The 20,591-nt window shown below is 40.2% G+C and overlaps 2 protein-coding genes across 8 annotated transcripts in view; one reads left to right on the forward strand and one right to left on the reverse strand.

Moving 5' to 3' along the window:
* The window catches only part of IFT80 (intraflagellar transport 80), a 123,592-nt gene extending 106,559 nt beyond the window's left edge, over nt 1-17,033 (reverse strand). Inside the window, exons 1-2 of one of the 6 annotated variants that reach the window (XM_077880148.1) lie at nt 17,010-17,033; nt 1,368-1,452 (exon numbers count right to left, since the gene is read on the reverse strand). In XM_077880148.1, coding sequence (XP_077736274.1) covers nt 1,368-1,406 — 39 coding nt within the window. In that variant the 5' untranslated portion in view covers nt 1,407-1,452; nt 17,010-17,033. The other 5 variants (XM_077880150.1, XM_077880146.1, XM_077880147.1 and 2 more) reach the window with 5 other exon arrangements.
* A 50-nt stretch (nt 17,034-17,083) lies between these two features.
* Nucleotides 17,084-20,591, forward strand: part of SMC4 (structural maintenance of chromosomes 4) — a 40,007-nt gene continuing 36,499 nt past the window's right edge. Inside the window, exons 1-4 of one of the 2 annotated variants that reach the window (XM_077880143.1) lie at nt 17,084-17,280; nt 18,453-18,596; nt 19,487-19,665; nt 20,118-20,309. In XM_077880143.1, the coding sequence (XP_077736269.1) occupies nt 18,458-18,596; nt 19,487-19,665; nt 20,118-20,309 (510 nt within the window). In that variant the 5' untranslated portion in view covers nt 17,084-17,280; nt 18,453-18,457. The remainder of the gene's footprint in view (nt 17,281-18,452; nt 18,597-19,486; nt 19,666-20,117; nt 20,310-20,591) is intronic. The other variant, XM_077880145.1, reaches the window with a different exon arrangement.

Consider the following 20,591-nt stretch of genomic DNA (forward strand, 5'->3'; position numbering starts at 1 on the left):
GAATGTTAGATAAAACCAAGAAAGGAAAAAATATACAGACACATACACACACACACACATAACACACATCCATTCCAAAACAACAAACAGTATGTTTATCCTTACATAAATTGCTGTAAGTACACATCACATGTGTGTGATGTATCTTATGACTAAGATATCTTAGTCATATCTAAGACTATGGGAGAAATGAGGGACTGACAGATTAAGAAAGTTGAAAAAACTGCTATTATTCTTCAAGTTGAAATGGTAAAAGCAGACAATGGACACAGCTGAAATCCGTAAGGGGGGTGCCTGGGTGGCTCAGTGTTGAGTGCCTGCCTTCGGCTCAGGGCGTGATCCCAGAGTTCTGGGCTCCCTGCTCTGCTTCTCCCTCTGCCTATGTCTCTGCCTTCTCTCATGAATAAATAAATAAAATCTTTTAAAAAAAAAGAAATCTGTAAGACTGTATATGGCATGAGGACACTTTTTGAAAAGACAGTAAATATGATATAAGGAGAATTAAAAGGAATTATATCTTCACTCTAAGGGTAAAATAAGTAAGATAATAAAAATTTTAAAACTTTGATCAAATGTCTAAACAGTGCTTTGTTATCTCCTATGAAGGACCACATTTTTCTCTATTTCAAATATATCACAGATCAACATATTATAAGATAAAATAAAAATGAATTATTAGAAAAATGATCTTATATTTGGGTGTTGTGACAATGTCAAATTGCTACCAAAATTTCTTACCTCTTACTTTCTAATTTCTGTACTTTACCTTCACAGACCTGCAATGAAGTTACAGTTGATTCTTACAGAAGCACTAATCTAAATAACTAAGAATGAAGGTAGAGAGACCTGTCATATCTTCTTGACACATAATTAGGTATTCCTGTTACCAAAATATAGGGTCGTGCATTTGAGAAAATATTTACAATAGCTACCTTCCCACATGAAATAATAGAGGCCTGACTGCTCAGATTTCCCCAGCTTATCCTCCACTTTATCGTGAGTATGAAGAAATAGAGCAGAACTCAATGAAAACACACTAGATCGCATTAGCAAAGAAATTATTTGGTTTAAAAAAATCTGCTCTTTAAGATCCTAGTAGACTAAACAAAAACTATGTTTTATGTACTTAAGCACAGTACTTAAGTAGAGTTAGAAAAATGTCAATAAGAATTTGAAAGTAAGATTTAGAGCAAATAGTTTGCTTTGGAAAATTACCTCTAACACATGATCTCAAATATTTCAAAAACAATTTGGCTAAATTACCATTAAAAGGATGAAAAAAATCCACTAACTAGAATACAAAATAGAAAACTTTAACAATACTCTTGTAAGATGATCACAATAAGGTTTATAAGCATTAAAAGGATATGTTTTGGTTCTTTTAAAAGAGATATCTTCAGTCTCATGTCTCCACTTTCAGCAATATTTTAAAATGCAACTTGATTGTATTCACTGTAAAAATAAAGGGAAAAATATAAAATCTTCATTACAAACACCTGTACACAAAAAAATAAAGGCAAGCAAAACATCTTAGCACTCCAAAGACAATGAAACACCTTTAATACTGTTGGCATTAAATACACGGAAAGAAGAAAACTAGTCAGTGTGCTAATCCTGCCAAGGAGTGACTGGAAGCCCTGGGTTGCACTCCAGAGGTCCTCTACAACCTGCCTGAAAACAGTTTCACAAGTGCAGAACACCACTACATCTAATCAGGTAAATAATTTCCAAAGGCTGTCCAGGAGCCAAATCAAAAGACTCTATAAACTGGGAAACCCTTAATGGCAGATCAACATTGGTCCTATTGAATGGTTATATGTTGGAATAAATTCCCAAGATCTAATCAAGGGATCAAGGCCTTAATTTTAAGGGCCTCAATTATGGAGCCTACGTGTCAATATTATGACATCATCAATCTGAGGTTCGTGGGAAGTAGATAACTGCCCAACAGGTATGTTAGCCATGGTGGCAATGTAAAAATAAGTGAGTTATTTAAGGAAAAGGTAATAAATCTCTTATAAAAACTATAAAAAAAATCACAATGTAATTGTCAAATAAAAATATGGAAAAAGAAGAGTAATATTCCCCCAAATAACCATGTCATCAGAAGATACAAATCAAATGGAGTTTCTGCAAAGAAATTAAAAATAGAACTAACCTACAATCCAGTAATCACACTACTGGGTATCTACCCAAAGAATACAAAACCACTAATTCAAAAGGATATTATGTACCCCTATATTTATTGCACCATTATTTTCAATAGCCAAATTATGGATAAAGAAGAGGTGATAGGGACTCATGGGTGGCTCAGCAGTTGAGCATCTGTCTTCAGCTTAGAGCATGATCCTGGGGCCCTGGGATCAAGTCCTGCATCGGGCTCGCCACAGGGAGCCTGGTTCTCCCTCTGCCTATATCTCTGCCTCTCTGTGTCTCTCATGAATAAATAAATAAAATCTTAAAAAAAAAAAAAAAGAAGAGGTGATATATATGTATCTATATATATATATATGAAGAACAAACATGATTACCAGAGGGTCAGTGGGTGAGGATGAAATAGGTCATAAAGAGTACTGAGTAATGTATAAAATTGTTGAATCACTATATTGTACACCTAAAACTAATATAACACTGTATGTCGCTGGAGTGAAAGTAAAAAACTTAAACTGGGGTGCCTGGGCAGGTCAGTTAGTTAAGTGTCAGACTCTTGATTTCAGCTCCGGTTATGATCTCAGGGTAATGAGATTGAGCCCAGGTTCTGGCTCTGCGCTCAACAAGGAATCTGCCTGAGATTCTTTCTCTCTCTCTCTCCCTCTATACTCCCCTCCCCCCAAATCACGTGCACACATGCACAACCTCTCTCTCTCTTTTAAATAAATAAATATATTTTTAAAAACTCCTCTTGGGAGCACCTAGGTAGCTCAGTGGGTTAAGCACCTAACTCTTGATTTTGGCTTAGATCATAATCCCTGAGGTCCTGATATTGAGCCCGGGGTCAGGTTCCCAGCTCAGCAGGGAGTCTGCTTGTCTCCCTCTTCCCTTCTCCCTGCTCACTCACTCTCAAGTAAATAAATAAATCTTCAAAAAAAATTTATAAATAAATTACTCTTATTTAAAAATATATATATAAACCAAGAAAATTGCTAAATTGTCTGAATCTAATTTATAGTTACAGAATTCTTTCTGAGTAATATCACTAGACAAAAAAGAAAAAAACAAATGAAAGTGTAATTAAAGGAATAAAAGTCTTTTCCCCCAATAGAAAATTACTGCTAACTACATCAAAGGAGGTGCTGAGTATAGGCAAGTATTCAGTGGGTATCCCTTAGATATTTCTCATTCTCCCAAATCCAAGAAGACTTTTAGATCAGCAAAGTGCTAAATACAACTGTATTTCAAAACACCTTTTCCACTTATTCTGCTCATAAATTTGTTAGACTGGTGGGGGTGGGGACTATTAAAACCACAGAAAAAATCTGAAGTTTTATGGTCAACCAATATGCAACTAGGGTCAAAACATTTCTCTTCTAGATAGTTCACTTAGGGAGACCTCTGTTTTTCTTAAAAAGTATCAACCTAGCCAGAGCAAGAATACACTCTCTTCTAGGCACACCTTCCAAGGCTTACTTTTTGGTCCTTAGGAACACCTTTAGCACCTTTCTCAAAACTCCTCCTCCCTTCCATCAGACCTTCTCCAATTACAGGGGATGAAAAAAGAGCAAAAGTATCTACAAAATGCTCCATTTCGAAATAATTCAAATTCACCAAGCTTATATGGATTTTAAAACAATAAAGGCAGACAAATTGTTGCTTCTGGAAATGACAATACAATAGATAAGAAAATATATATAAAATCTGAATATACAATTATAATCAGAAACTTAAAAGATCTTTAGCAAAGGCATGATAAATTGGTTTTGGTCCAGTATAGGTCAACATTTGTGGGGGTTAAGAGGAAAAAATGTGCCAGCAAACCCTGACAGTCCAACTATCAAAATATATTCCAAATCTGGTCACTTCTTAGTACCTCCATCACAGTCCCAAGCCACCATCATCCTCTGCCTTCACTACTATAGCAGACCCAGAGCTGATCTTCCTGCTCCTACACTTAACCACTTCAAGCTCTCCTAAATACAGCGCCAGTAAGGCTTTTAAGCTTAAGTCAGATTATAAAAGCCAGTATGGTTAATACACAGTGAAGGAAGGAAGTGGACAGAAATTGGGAAAGAAGAGGGACACAAATCACATAGGGGCTTGGAAAACCACAATAAAAGCTTTGATTTTTTTTCTTCTAAATGAATGGAGAAACAAGTGGAAGGTTGTGAGCAAAGAAGCGATATGATCTCACTTATATTATTAAAGTATCAGTATGGATAGTATTAAAAAAAAAAAAAACAGCAAGGATAAGCAAGACTGGAAGAAGAGAAGCCAGTTAGGATTTCAGTAATCCAGAAAAGAGATCAAAGTAGTCTGGATGAGGAGGTCAGTAATGGCACAAATGATATGAAGTGAGCATATTTTGAATATATTTGGAAGAAGAATTCACAGGATTTGTGGTTGAATTGAGCTTATAAGAGAAGTCAAATATGACTCTAAAGTTTCAACAGGTAGAATGGAGTTGTCATGTACTAAGATGATGAAGACTAAGGAGAAACAGGTTGGAAGGAAGGATATCAAAAATTCTATCTTGGGGAACCTGGATGGCTCAGTCAGTTAAGCATCTGACTCATTGTTTCAGCTCAGGTCTCGATTTGAGGGTCATAAGTTCAAGCCCCACATTGGGCTCCAGCTGGGCCTGGAGGCTACTTAAAAAAAAAAATCTGTCTTGAATATGTTCAGCTCAAGGTGTCCATTATACATCCAAGTGGAGAATTCAAGAAGAAAATGGATATCCAAGTTTGGAGTCAACAGGTCAGAGCTGGAGATCTGAATGAGACATCACTTCGTGGGTTGTCAGCACAAAGATCATACTCAAAACCATGGGATAAGATAAGACTACCTAGCAGAACATGAAAATGTGGTAGCTTCAATGGCCTAGAAGTCCTACTGAAGTCTGAAGAACTGTCAACATTAAGATTCTAGAGGGAGAAAACTAAGTGGAGACATATAATGGGATGCTTAAAACAGGTTTTGAGAGAGAGGGTAGATATTGGTAATGATAAAGTAGGTTAAGACTATGCAAGTGGGTATATGAGGTCAAGGAACTAAGAGGCCAGGGAATAGAATGGAATAATTTGTCAATATTAAATCACTGAGAATAATAACAGTGAAGTGGTAGAGAATAAAGACAGCTAGCCAGGTGCTAAAATATTCATTGAATGAGGAAAAATAGCAAAGAGATCTGCAGCTGACTGTAAAAAGACAGGATAGAGAATGGTTTAATTTGGTAGGATTTGTTTTAAAGGGACTAGGAAATTATAAAGAAGAAGAGAAAGAGAATCAATTGTCCAGATACATCATTGAGAAACAAGACCTTTTAACACATGGGATCCTGGGAGGCAAAACAGCTTCCACTTGAAGGGGCCCATGGGGAAAGCAATTTCCTTAGGAAACAACCATATTTAAGTTAGACTACCAAGGTAAAGGGATCACTCAGAATAGAGGCTGAGAATGTAGATTTGGCTAATGACATACTATGAGTTCCAAAGACAGAGTGGCAGGATTTAGATGGGGAGGAGCTAAGAGTTTGGGACAGATGGTAGAAATGACTGGCTGTCCTCCAATATTCATTCAACCTTTCTTCTGTGGTAGTAAAATCTGAATTTTTGCTGTACACCTGGCCACCTAGAATAAAACTATGTTTCCCAGCTGACTTTGAAACTAAGTGTGAAAAACAAAAAATAAAGAAACTAGGTGTGGCCAAATAGGGCATTAACAATTATGAAACCCATATAGAGATATTACAACATCATTAACGTACTGGCCCGATCTGGGATTTACATTCTGTGGGGGTTAGATAACACTGCACAACAGTTGTGGTTAACCACAGCAGCAATATGAAAAGTAAATGGGTTACCTAAAGAAACCATTTTATTAACTCTTATAAAAATTTTATAAATAACAACATAATTGACAAAAACTTAGAAAATAAGAGTGATGCTCTCCATGCCATGTCAAGGCCATGCATAAAACAGCAACAAGATAGAAGGAACCAAGACTTTTGATCTTGTGAAGCCATATTGGTTTTGTACCAATTATTCAGTGATAGAGAAAAAAGTTTGTCATATTATCATCAACAGCTAAACTTAATAATGAACTAACACACGGAATTAAGAGTCTTGAATGTGGAGATTGAGGTAAACATGGATGTAAGGCATGCTGGAATAGTCCCAATGGTCTCTCAAAGCAAAGTGGGTAATCAATTTAAGTTGTAGCCTTCTTCCTGGAACTGGTCTCTTAGGTAGTTTGTAGCGTTGATGCTGAGTTTTATAAGGGAGGAAGAGGTAATCCTCATAAGAGCACAGGAACTCTGTGGGATTCCTACTCAATCTGTTATGGGTGTTAGACTTCACTTCAATGGGCAGTTTTTTTTTTTTTTTTATTTATGATAGTCACAGAGAGAAAGAGAGAAGCAGAGACATAGGCAGAGGGAGAAGCAGGCTCCATGCACCGAGAGCCTGATGTGGGATTCGATCCCGGGTCTCCAGGATCGCGTCCTGGGCCAAAGGCAGGCACTTAACCGCTGCGCCACCCAGGGATCCCTCAATGGGCAGTTTAGAGAGGGATAGGAATTGCAGAGTTATAGAGGAAATAAATTTCACCACCCTTTGGTCCTAATTTTCCCAAACTTAAACTTTGGGCTCAGTTCTTGTACCTCTTCTATTTCTACACTCACTGCCATTGGTATCACCCAGTTTCATGGCTTAATATAAGTTCAAACAACATTGACTACATAGTGACAACTTCCAACTTCTTATCTCCAGTTCAGACCTCTTCAATGAACCTGACTTTTATATCTGAGTATTCGACAATTTATCTGAAATGTCTAACAGACATTCAAACTTGAGATCCAATCAAACCTCTGATCGTTCCTCTAACTTCACCCTTCTCGTAGCCTTACCCATCTCAGCAAATGGTAATTCCTTTCTTCCAGCTGCACAGGCTAAAAACCTTAGAATGATTACTGACCCTCCTCTCACATCCCAAATCTAACTTTTGAAAACCAAAACTTTTACGCTCTATCTTTAGAATATCTGATTTTTGTCACCCCACTGTTATGACCCCGGTTCAACATGCTATCATTTGTTAACCTGGATTAGAATAGAATCCTAACTGGCCTCTAACCCCTCATGATCTATACTTACCACAGCAGGCAGAGAGGCTTTTAAAATAGATCATGGCACTTCTCTGCTCAAAATACTACAACATCTTCCTATCTCACTCAGAGTTAAAACAAAGTTCTTGCAATGGTGTTCAAAGCTTTTATCAACCTGGACTACTCTACTGTAATGGTTAATTTTATGTGTTAACCTGGCTACACAAATGGTGCCCAGTCATTTCGAAAAACACTAGTCTAAATGTTGCTGTAAATGTATTTTTTTAAGATTTATTTATTCATGAGAGACACAGAGAGAGAGAGGCAGAGACATAGGCAAAGGGAGAAGCAGGCTCCACGCAGGGAGCCCGACGTGGGACTTGATCCCGGGTCTCCAGGATCATGCCTTTGGCTGAAGGTGGCGCTAAACCGCTGAGCCACCCAGGGGTCCCAGTAAATGTATTTTTTAGAAGTAATTAACAAGGGTGCCTGGGTGGCTCAGTTGGTTAAGCGCCTGACTCTTGGTTTCTACTCAAGTCATGATCTTGAGGTCATGAAATGGAACCCTGCATCAGGCTCCACACCCAGCAGCCTGCTTCAGATTCTCTCTGAATCCCCCTCTACTTTTCCCCTCTCTACATTCCCTCTGCTCATGCTCTTTAAAATAAATAAGATCTTTGAAAAAAACAGAAGTGATTAACATCTATAATCAGCCAACTTACAGTACAGCAGATAACCCTGCATAATGTGAGTGGGTTCCGTCTAATCAGTTAAAGGCCTTGTGAGCAAAGACCACAGTTTCCTAAAGAAGGAATTCTGCCTTCAGACTGCAACACAGAAATTTTGCCTGAGTTTCCATCTTTGGACTCAAGACTACGACATCAACTCTTCTCTGGAGGACCTTAATATGCCTATTATTTCTCTGACCTTACCTGATTTCTCTGTCTTTTCACTCAAACTGCTCCAAACACACAAACTTCCGTTTTTCTTCTAAAATACTAAGAACGCTCTTGCTTTAGGGCCTTTGAATTTGTAGTCTTTGCCTGAAATCCCTGTGCCCCCACCCCCACCCCCATAGCTTGCATGGCTTACTCCTAAGCTTCCTTTATATCTTTCTCCCAAAGTCACCTTCTTAGAAAAGCCTTCCCTATATACCCTATTTAGGGTCATCTGTCATACTATGCATTTCACTTACCATTCCCCTTTCTAAGATGTAAGCTTCATAAGTGCAAGAATTTTTGCCTATTTTGTTCATTCCTATATTCTCTGCAACTAGAATCATCCTTGCATACTCTAAAATGGAATCAGCAGGCATAGCTCATAAGTGTAGAAGTTAAAGGTGTATAAGTGTATGTATAAAGATATTTAAGTGTAGAGAAGTTAAAGGAAAAAATAGAATAGTAGCTATAAAGGCCTTTTAAACTAGAGTATAGGGATCCCTGGGTGGCGCAGCGGTTTAGTGCCTGCCTTTGGCCCAGTGCGCGATCCTGGAGACCCCGGATCGAATCCCACATCGGGCTCCCGGTGCATGGAGCCTGCTTCTCCCTCTGCCTGTGTCTCTGCCTCTCTCTCTCTCTCTCTCTCTCTCTGTCTCTCTGTGTGACTATCATAAATAAAAATTAAAAAAATTAAAAAAAATTAAAAAAAAAAAAACTAGAGTAGACCTCAGTATGTTTGGGGACTAAAGAGAAGGGATCAGTAGAGAGGGATAGATTAACAATACTATAGAAGCAGAGAGTAAGAAAGCATGGTCACCCACGAAGTCATTTGATCAAGGGCACCAATAAAAATAAATGAACAGTTCACAGAAACATAAACAAGTGGTCAGTGAGCAATCAAAAATATGAAACAATGCCTAGCCTCAATTATAATTAAGGAAATAAAAATTCAAACAACTAGATACCATTTTTCTGTTACCAGAGTGGTCAAATGCAAAATACCCACGACCCAGTGCTGGTGTATAGAGAAACAGATACTTCCATGCATTATTGAAGGGCAGGTAAATTACTGATAATGGTCATTTATTCTTTTGCCCTCCACCCCAAAACCTTTGACTGCCTTTTCTATACTTGGCGAATCCCCTATTTTAGGAGTCCTTTTTCCATTATAAGAAACATTATTTCCTCTCTAGCCTTCCTTTCCTCTAGAAAGAGGCAAATAGCCTAGGCTCTACCAATCTGACACATATGTACTATACTTTGAGTTAGATGCTACTGATTCAATGGAAGTATTATATAATACTAGGAAGAATTCCTAGTCACAGAAATTTATCACATACATATAATGTACACCAAAGTATATATGCAACTTATAAGCTTGTTTATTACAGAACTCTGTATAGTTCTATCAAAAACTAAATTTAGGAGCACCTGAGTGGCTCAGTCAGTTAAGTGTCTGCCTTTGGCTCAGGTTATGATCCCAAGGCCCTGGGATAGAGCAAGCCCAGCAGGGAGCCTGTGTCCCCACCCCCCCCAACAACTGTCCCCCCACCCCCCGCCTCTCCTTCAGCTTGTGCTCTCGGTCTCTCTCTCTCTCTTGCTCACTGTCTTAAATAAAACCTAAAAAAACAAACAAACAAACAAAAAAAATAACCCTAAATTTAAAAGTTCATCATATATTACACACTCAGGTTGTGGATATATGTTTTTATAATGTGGAACAGAGTTAGAACCAAGAAACTAAAATTAAGAACTAATGTTAAGGGCAGCGTGGGTGGCTCAGCGGTTTAGCACCGCCTTCAGCCCAGGGCCTGATCCTGGAGACCCGGGATCGAGTCCCGCATCCAGCTCCCTGCATGGTGCCTGCTTCTCTCTCTGTCTCTCATAAATAAATAAAATTTAAAGAAAAAGAAAAAAAGAACCAATGTTAAGAATTAGACTTAACATTATGCTAATTGAAATAATCCAGTCAAAAAAGGACAGTATCTGTCCTTATAGCTGTATATTCCACTTATATGAAGTACTAGAGTAGCCAAATTCATAGAGAGAGAAAGTAGGGTGGTGGTTGCCAGGGGCTGGGGCAGGGGAAGGAAAAATGGGGAGTTATTATTTAATGGGTACAGAGTTTCAGTTCTGCAAGATGAAAGAGTTCTGTGGATAGATGGAGGTGATAGTAGTGTAACAATATAAATGTACTTATGCCACTTTGGTTAAATGGTTTACAAGATAAGAAAAAAAATTAAATTTAAGAATTAAAAGTAAAAGGTGCACCTGGGTAGCTAAGTCTATTGAGCATCTGACTCTCGATTTCAGCTCAGATGGTGATTTCAGGGTCATGAAATCGGGCCCCATATTCCACATTGACCTCTGGGCTCCAGGCTCAGTGCAGTCTGCTTGAGATTCTCTCCCTCTCCCTCTGCTGCTTCCCCTGCTCTCTCTCTCTCTCTCTCTCTCTCAAATAAATAAAATAAAATCTTGTTTTAAAAAGAGAATTAAAACTAAGAGGTAGAAGCACTAACAGATGAGAAAAAATTTAGGCAGGCAAGAGGGAAGGCATAACTTAACTTATAGATAAGAAATAGCAGACAAGCCTCAGGAGTGAACAAGAATGTGAAGAATAAAGGAATCACAAGAACTAGATCATAAATACATTTATACCAAGTTCTGTTTGGATCATTTGCATATTGGCTAACCCTTGGGTACGGATATCAAAATTAATGGTTTGCTTATGACTTACCCAAGGCCCTATTTTTTAAAGTGCAATTTTTTTTAAAGATTTTATTCATTTATTCATGAGAGACAGAGAGAGAGAGGCAGAGACACAGGCAGAGGGAGAAGCAGGCTCCATCCATGGAGCCTGACGTGGGACTCGATCCCAGGATTCGAGGATCATGCCCTGGGCCAAAGGCAGGCGCTAAACCTCTGAGCCACCCAGACATCCCTAAAGTGCAATTTTTATGAACAGTTTTCTAAATTGATAGTTCTGTAACTCTTTCCCAGAAGAGAAAGGAGGGAAAGAAAGGCAGGCAGATCTTTTACACCAATTGTCCTGTCATAAAATCACTCGCAAACTAGAGCTGGGATCTCTTACATGGCAGGGAAGAGAGAGGCAGGCTCACCATTTCCAGAGACATTCAAAGACAAAACAAGCAAAGCGAACAGGCTTGTGAAAGCCGGTATATTTCAATTACTGAAGATCTCCTACCCCCATCCCACTCCAATGCCTGGATGCCATTTACTGCAATATATGCATATGCTATGCTTTTTATATTTCCCTGTAGTTCAAGCCATGATTATATCTAGATCTTGCCAACCAAACTTTAAATATTATACCTTTTTGCTGTATTTATAATCCTTTTGCAAGGTGGCCTAATAAATTCTAGTCAATAAACCATGTGATTCTCAAATCTGAAATAAGTAGTCATCTTTAATTCATCCTTTTAATTCATCAACTAGCATAAAAGAATACTCATACTCAAAATGCTTGAGTGCTGCAGAATTAAAAAATGAGATGAATCTGTGCATTGAATCTCTATGTACTGATAAAGATATCTATAATGTTAAATGACAAAAGTGTATAGCAGTGCAATATAACTCAACTCTTTGTGTCAATAAAAAAGGATATATATTTAAGCTAGAGGATTCTAAAACATCTTTCTGGGAAGATAAGTTAGACAATGGAGATCTTTTTGAGGGAAGGTACACTGGGATGAGAAGGAAGCTTTTAATTATCATTTTATGTTTCTGTACTGTTGAAGTTTTTTACCATGTTCATAGTATTTTATTTATCTATACATTTGTATATCTAGCATAGGGTTATCTGAGTGATAGGATTATGGCCAAATTTTATCTTCTTCTCTATGCATTTCTGCATTTGAAAAAACCTAATACATGTTATTTTCCTCATAAGATTATCATTTTCATTTTCTTCAGTCTCTACTGCACTTGACACTCTTCTTATTGAAACTTTAACCTATGATCTTCCAGAAACTGTATTGTTTTCTTCCTCATGTCAAATGGGTCTATACCTATTTCACAGATTGATTATGATGATTAAATGTATGTAAAATGTTCAGTAAAGAGCCTAAAACATAGTAAAAACTGAGTAATTGTTAGCTATTCAGAGTGAAAATTCGTGTTTTTGTCACTCTACATATATTCATTCTTCTCTTACCTACAAAGAATCTTTCTCTTTGGAACACCCACTTCCCCACTTTTAGCCCATGTGGCTTCAATGAAGCCAGCATGAGAGAGACTTAAGTCAATTAGAACATTCTATTCTCTTTGGACAGAGACTGTTTCACAGGTGGCCCAGGACTTTTATTTAAATAAATGATGGGGAAGAGAAACTTTTTACTCAAGACAATTTAGATTAGGTTTTCTGTTACCTATAATCTAGAATCCTACCTGAGACATTACTATTTCTTCCTCCTAGATTCTAACAATGGACATTTTCTGGTGCTATCTTCATTTTACACCCTTAAAAAACTAATCTATGTTTATGTTTCAACATTCATATAGCACTATCTCATCCTATTTTCTCATATTCCTTGCCTCTGCTGCCCACTGGGTCTATCTTTTCTAATCCTGACCTACATGAATAAAAGCAAGCTTTTTTCAAGTCTTTCCCCAAAAAACTGTTCCATTTCTTCACTATTTTTTCTGTGCTAGGATAGGTGAGAATTTCAATAACATTCATGTACTAATATGTAATCTAATATGTATTCATGTACATGTTACATGGATGTATACATCTGTAATATGTAAAATGTATAATATATAAATGAATAGCATTATATTATCAAGAGGAATATTCCATATTATGTCTTGTTCTACAGCCTATTTATTAATCTTCTTTTTTCTAAGATTTTATTTTTAAGTAATCTCTACACCCAATATGGGGCTCAAACCCACAACCCTGAGAGTCACATGTTCCACCAATGAAGCCAGCTAGGCGCACCAACCAATATATTAATTTTGAGCAACATTCTCTAAGTATTTGTTCATTACTTATATAAATTCATGCTTATTTATTCATTCTTTATTATTAGTTAATATCTAATCCAATTATTTGCAATTAACTAAAAACTTGATTAATATTTTTAAAGATTTATCCACAAATCTAATATCAGACTTCATGAAATGTTGAAACCACATTATAAGAGACAAAAAAACATATATTATGGGCAGCCCGGGTGGTTCAGCAGTTTAGCACTGCCTTCAGCCCAGGGCCTGATCCTGGAGACCCGGGATCGAGTCCCACGTCGGGCTCTCTACATGGGGCCTGCTTCTCTCTCTGCCTGTGTCTCTGCCTCTCTCTCTCTCTGTCTCTGTATCTCTCATGAATAAATAAAATCTTTAGAAAAAAATTATGATGACAAAATTCATGTGTGCAGTTAAAGAATTGCAAATGTGGATCTGAATTCTAATTCCAAATATTCTCTTTTAATTCATTCTTATTTATTTATTCTCATCTATGAGGCAAAATTTCACTTTGAAAATGTAAAAAGTAAGAGTTCTCTTCTCAGACTACTTGAAATCACACGATTGTTAGCAGATGATTTCATATCAGAATGAGACTTGGTTATACTTTCCCAAATGACTGTAAGTCCATCCCCCACCCTTTTTTTAAAGACTTTATTTATTTATTCATGAGAGGCACACAGAAAGAGACAGAGAGGGGCAGAGACACAGGCAGAGGGAGAAGCAGGCTCCATGCAGGGAGCCTTACGTGGGACTCGATCCCAGGATCACGCCCTGGGCTGAAGGTGGCGCTAAACTGCTGAGCCACCGGGGCTGCCCTGTAAGTCCATCCCAATCTGACCAGCTTCTTTTTATAATTACACTCTATCACTTTCAATGAGAAGTATTCAAAGTATCGGAAGGGATCAATCAAGTTGTTTTCTTGTGACCCTAATCTCTTCTCACATCACTTCTTCACTTGTTCTAAGCATCCTACTTTCACTTTAGATTTATGTCTACTCTGTAGCTGTTATGAATGTCTGTTCTACATTACACAAGCTGGTTTAAGAATATTTTGAAAATATGTGTTCTAAGTGGAGCATAGTTAGGTCCAACTAAATCTAAAGCCATAGGTCACTTAATTGATTTATTGAAATTACATTTCTTTCTCATCTGTCATTAAGACCTACTGTTACTAATAGTAATCATCAAAGGCAGTAAAACTAGGAATTATCAGTTTTTCTTTCTATCCCTTCATCACTAGCTTAGGGATTCACCAACAAAGAATAGTATCTGGCTGACTTTAGGTGTTCAGACTCTTAACCATTAAAATCTATAAAAGCTATAGATTTCCCCCCCAAAATGTGCCTGGATTTTTTCCATTCTACTGTGTAGGCATTTCTCCTTCCACATGGAGGATTGTTCAGTAATAATCTAATACAGCCATGTCTGATCTAAGTCTTTTTCCTCTTTAACACATCCCACTTAACTACTGTTATTTTTTTTCTTTTTTACCAAGTCATTCCTTATATCAAAATTTTTCTTTCTTTTTTTCTTTTTTTTAAATTTTATTTATTTATGATAGTCACACACAGAGAGAGAGAGAGGCAGAGACACAGGCAGAGGGAGAAGCAGGCTCCATGCACCGGGAGCCTGACGTGGGATTCGATCCCCGGTCTCCAGGATCGCGCCCTGGGCCAAAGGCAGGCGCCAAACCGCTGCGCCACCCAGGGATCCCCAAAATTTTTCTAATAAGTGGTTCCTTCGTATCATATTTAACATCTTCAGTCAGTCTGGCTTTCAAGAACCTTGATAAGCTGACCTTCTAACTCGCCATCCCATTATTCATCCTTAATACATACCCTAATAAAATCAGTGTCGTAAACACAGTAACATCAAATGCTTAGCATGTGTGGTAGACAATTACAGACAATTCTATAGGGCAGACAGTATATACTAATTTTATAACAAATATTTTCAGAGAGATTGATAAATTGGGTAAGTTGTCCAAGCATGCAGCTAAAAAAATGATGGGATTTGGGATTTTGTTATCTGGTAACATCTTTTAATTACATTGTCTCCATGACCCTTCTGTCCCACTCAATTTGGCCTAGTCTTTGCTTTTTTTCATGGTTGATACCTCTCCATCCCCAGTTTTGTAGTGTTTTACAAACTTTGAAAATCCAAAGGTTTCCATAAGCTTTGAAAGAGAATCATTACGTTTTCTTAATATGCATACCAGCCAAAAAATTTTTTTCATAGACTTTGTCTGTAGTTTATCTTAGGAAAACAATAGCTATTTTTTTTCAGCTTTGAAAGAAAAGGCATATTATTGGGTGATAGGCATTAAGGAGGCACTTGATGTAACACTGTTACATGCAAATGATGAATCACTAAATTGGACTAAATTCTACCCCTGAAACTAATAATTCAATAGGTTAACTAACTTGAATTTAAATAAAAATAAATAAATGTGGGTTATACACCCGAGTCAATGTTCTGGCAAACCACATCAGTCTCTGAACTTCACCAAATTCTTAAAAGAGTTGTCAGGGAGTGTCTCCTCCACATCCCTCTTGAGAATCACTGAACTTTTCTTTATACTCCCGGCGCAAGATTCGTACTACTTACTTAGAATGGTAACATAAATTCATTTATAAAGCAGATTTCTCCGTGCTTTAGTATGCCAGGCACTAAGTATGCAAAAGTCAAAGGGAGGGCAGGGCTCCCAGTTCTCAATGACAATTTCCTAAGTGTCGCTGAATACATACTTATTGGGGGCGGTGGTTAACATAATAGGTGATTAGGACCACGTTTGAGAATCAAATCAAAGTTCTGAGGAAACTAACTCCCCAGGAAAATGCACAAACACACAGAATTCCGTTTACCGTTTCAGCTGGGGGCGGTGGGGGGTGGGAGGGGGGAGCATTATGAATTCCACTGAATCTCAATCGCCCCACCAGGAGGACCACGGACTCCACGTTAAAAATCGACCCACAAAACTAAGTTCTCTGGAAACAGGAATACCTGCTTAGTAATTCACAGTACAACGTATTCAAAAGTTACCGAAGGAATATTTTCCGATCGATAATTTTCTCGTGGAGATAACCAGATGACATCAACCAATCATTTTCTTCCATTACGGAATCTCAATCAAATCATCCTAAAAGCCCGAAATTCCCCTTTCGCTAGTGACACGAATGACCTGACACCAACAAATTCCAAAGTATTTTGCTATTGACGTATAGACTATGCAATCATTCACCGATCCGGGTGTTTCTGTTCCTCGTCTTGTCCTTCTACTCCTTCCAAACTCAGGGCTTCCTGCTTCGCATCCCAAAAGCTTCGTCCAGCGCCCCGCTCGCTGCCTGCAGGGGGACGCGGCAGATGCTCGGTGCCGCATACGCTATCACACTAGGTAAGGTGGGATCCGTTGATGGCCACAATTTCCAAACCCTTTCCTCACCACGTCCGGAGGCGACGAGATTTACCTTAAAGTTCCAGGAAAGCAGAGGCGATTGCTCCCGGAGCTAGGACCAGTTACCAAGAAGCCTCCCGACCTCCCTGTCACCATAGTGACTCCTACGAGCTGCGCACACTCCCTCTTCTCGCGATACTTCCCCCTCCGCGGGTCACCCGAGCCCGCCCTCTCCTGAAGGGACGTTAGTAGACGACGGAGCCCTCCTCCAGCTGTGGGTGGAGTCCTCCTGGGTTGGGTTTTTTTTTTTTCCTCTCGTTCAAAACTCTCTCTAGATTGGGATTTCTTTTCTTTTTTTTTTTTTTTGGTATTTTTTAAGAGTACTGTTGCCGTAGGCCTAAAACAAAACAGCGCTTCGCTCCGCCTCTTCACTTACTACAGACGAGCCCGGCCGCCGGGGTCCCGCCAGGGTCCAGCCAGGAGTTCGCGCATGCGTGCAAGCGACCAGAAGATGGCGGTGGCAAGCGCCGCATTTTTTTCAAATTAGTGGTTCCCAGAAAGCATTGCGCGCATTTGTAACGAATTTCCGTTCGAGTTTGTATTTTAGGCGCCATTTTCGAGTGAAGGACCCGGAGCCGAAACACCGGTAGGAGCGGGGGGTGCTATACAACGGTCTCCGGTTTTGGTGCGAGTGGCCTGCGCCGCAGGTAAAGTACTTCTTTTCCTGACCAGGTTGTCACACTCTCCCTTCCTGCCCGGTCCGCGGGCGCCGGGAAAGTAGAGGCCTTGAGCTGGAGCCGCCGAAGTCCGCTCTGGGCTGAGGCAGCCGCCGGGAGGTTTCTTTCGCTGTCACCCCTCCCCCCTCGGCCGCCTCCCGGCGGTCGGGGCTCCCGCGCGCTCCTCGCGGGCGCCACTTCTCTGAGCTACTTAAGCGCCTCGGGGCGGGGGGGGGCGCGGGGGACGCGGACTCTTAAGCCTCGCAGAGCTCTTCTCGGAAATCCCGGTCTCTGTCGGGGAAAGGGCGTCTCCCCTGCCCCGGCCCCCTGACCTCCTCTCTTCCCCCAAGGGACTGCTCACCGAGTCCGAGCCCTTCGTGATGACCTTTCGTAGCGGATTGTCCAGCGAGGCTCCACGGGGGGGTCGGAGGGGACAGACCCCCGCCACCCCCAAGATGATTGGCCCGGACCAGGCGCTGCTAGGTCTGGTCTTGGAAATCGGGAGTGGCCGACCCCAGTCTCCGGGTCCGACGGCAGCGAGCGAGACCTGGAAGCCCCCGGGGCCGTCAGCGGCGCCCGGAGCCAAATGGCGGGGAAAGTGGGTGGCGAGTCGCCCGTTAGTCGTCGCTCCTCAGGAGGAGTTGAGAGTCCCTCAGACCTGAAGCGGATACAAAACTCTTCTCGGCCAAAGTCTCTTCTGCGCTTGCTTCGCTAACCCCAGCAGCGTGGGAATACCAGCAAATGCCGCCGCGCAGGAATTATTTCGTTAGGAAATTAGAGGATTGTTAGACCCTTCTGCCGTGGGAGGACGCGGGTGGGGAGGCATTAAGAAAATGGAACGTAAGCCGTTCTGCCCTTTGCCTGGTGGCCACGCACGTCTAGGTTTGCCCAGTTGCTTCGGGCTTAAGAAAACGCATCTCGCCGTTTTTGGCACTTGGGGTTGTGTGTGTGTGTGTGTGCGCGCGCGCCTTTCTTTACCGAGCACCCGCCGGCGTCCGGCGGCGTTATCTAAAAGGGGTTCTCGGAAACGGGTGGACGGAGTTTTTCCCCGAGTGGGATGGGGTGGGGGCTGAGCTCATCCGACGCGGTGGCCGGCGGGGAATGTACCCGCGCGGCCCTGCGGCCCGGCGGACTGACTCGCCCCTGCTCTCCCCCGGCCCCAGCGACCATGCCCCGAAAGGGCACCCAACCTTCCACCGCCCGGCGCGGGAGGGAAGAGCCGCCGCAGTCCCCGGACGGCCCCAGCAGCGACGCGGAGCCCGAACCCCCGCCTGGCCGCGCGGGCAGCCCGGCCCCTGCTTCCACAGGTAAGTACCTCGCCGCTCCTCCGCTGGAGAACGCGCGGGGCGGCCAGCGTGGGTCCGCGCCCAAGCCGGGACTGGCGGGTGTTTGGGGGCGCGGAGCTGAGGGGCTGCGGAGTTGGCGACTGTAGGTCGCATGTCGGTTCCGTAGTGCTCGACAAAGCGATCTGGCGATTTTCGGAGGTCGGAGTCTTCGTGCAATTTCGGTGTTACGGTGTTGGAGGGGATTGGGGCAAGTGCGTGGCTACATTTACGATTTTATTTGTGGCCTTGTATTTCCTCGGAGATCGGCGTGATCAGCCAATAGCTAGTGGACTGTTTTCTAGGCAGAATTAACATGATTGTATCTTAAAAGTGACATGGCCCTAATTTAACCTCTCTGGTCTAAATTGCGTTTAAAAAGATAACGATAATTTATTTGAAACTACGGTAGCTTTTTTGTGAGTACTGGAATTGGGTGACATTAGGAAGCCCCGTGGCAGAGTCGCTGGAAGCTCTTGAGTGTCCAAAGTTAAGGTTCCAGGTGCTCAGAGATTGGGAGAAAGTTAGATCTAGAGCCTTAGGATTTAACCACCTGTTTAGGCGAGGAACAGAGAATCAGGTTGTTGTGGTTTTCCCAGATTTGCTTTATGGTGTAGTATTTTGACTCCTAAGAGATAGATTTTTGTAGGATTTTGTGACTGGTGGTCATTTCTTTAAGAATTTCTATTTTTATAAAATCAAGCTGAAAGATTTTCATTTCTTCTTCGTAAAATACATTTAAGTGGAAAATACAGATTCCTAGGTTTCATAAGTAACATTTTTCCAAAGATTAGCAGGCAGTAGTCCTCCGAACTAATTGCACTAATGCAGGCTTTCTTTTTCCTCTTGCTTTCCCTTCCCTTTGACTGACTTAGAGACACCAAGTGAGGAAATTGATAATAGAAGTTTAGAAGAGATTTTGAATAGCATCCCTCCTCCCCCGCCTCCAGCCATGGCCAATGAAGCTGGAGCTCCTCGGCTTATGATAACTCATATTGTAAACCAGAACTTCAAATCCTATGCTGGGGAAAAAATTTTGGGACCTTTTCATAAGGTATTTGATCATTTTAAATAACTATTATAGAGTAATGTGTTTTTATTACAAGGTATTTCAGTTTTATCCTGTTTATCCTCACTGATAATACATGGTATGTTTCCTGTGTTTTTAACAACTGAAATTAGTTTTTGTTTATCCTGGTTATCGTTGGTACCTCTTTAGCTGTTAAGTTTTCCACACAGAGTAGAATTGGTGAGGGGTTATTTTTGTTTGTTTGGAGGAAGTATTTTTTCTATTAGAATGAATTTTGTAAAAGTGATTTAGACTATAGTCTTAAAATGTTGAAGCTTGTTATAAAGGAGAATATAATGTAGGAAAACAAGTTGAAATGAAAATTTTAAATAGTTTTGCTGCAAGTAAAAAAGGCAAGCGGTTTAAATTAAAATCAGTTATATAGTATGACCTTTTTAACTTCACTTTAATTTTTTTTTCCTGTTCTTTTTATGCAGCGCTTTTCCTGTATTATTGGGCCAAATGGCAGTGGCAAATCCAATGTTATTGATTCTATGCTTTTTGTGTTTGGCTATCGAGCACAAAAAATAAGATCTAAAAAACTTTCGGTACTAATACACAATTCTGATGAACACAAGGATATTCAGAGTTGTACTGTAGAAGTTCATTTTCAGAAGATAATTGATAAGGTAAGGGATTTGCGAGTATTTCGTTATTTGCAACTTCCAAGTATGGAACATAATTTCCATACATTGCACAATTATAATTTTTCGCTTAAATTGGTTTTTAAAAATCAGTGTATGTTCAAAGCAGAATAGATAATGATTTTATTACCCCCCAGATACTCATTTCATTACCTCCAAAACCGTATTTTTTTTTTTTTTGAGTAGTGGGGGTGGCAGCTGTTAAAATATTAAAATTTTTAGCCAGTGGAATGAATTATAAGTAGCTCATCATAGTGCCTACCTTTT

This window comes from Canis aureus, chromosome 31, assembly GCF_053574225.1.
Source record: "Canis aureus isolate CA01 chromosome 31, VMU_Caureus_v.1.0, whole genome shotgun sequence".
Classification (NCBI taxonomy): Eukaryota; Metazoa; Chordata; class Mammalia; order Carnivora; family Canidae; genus Canis; species Canis aureus.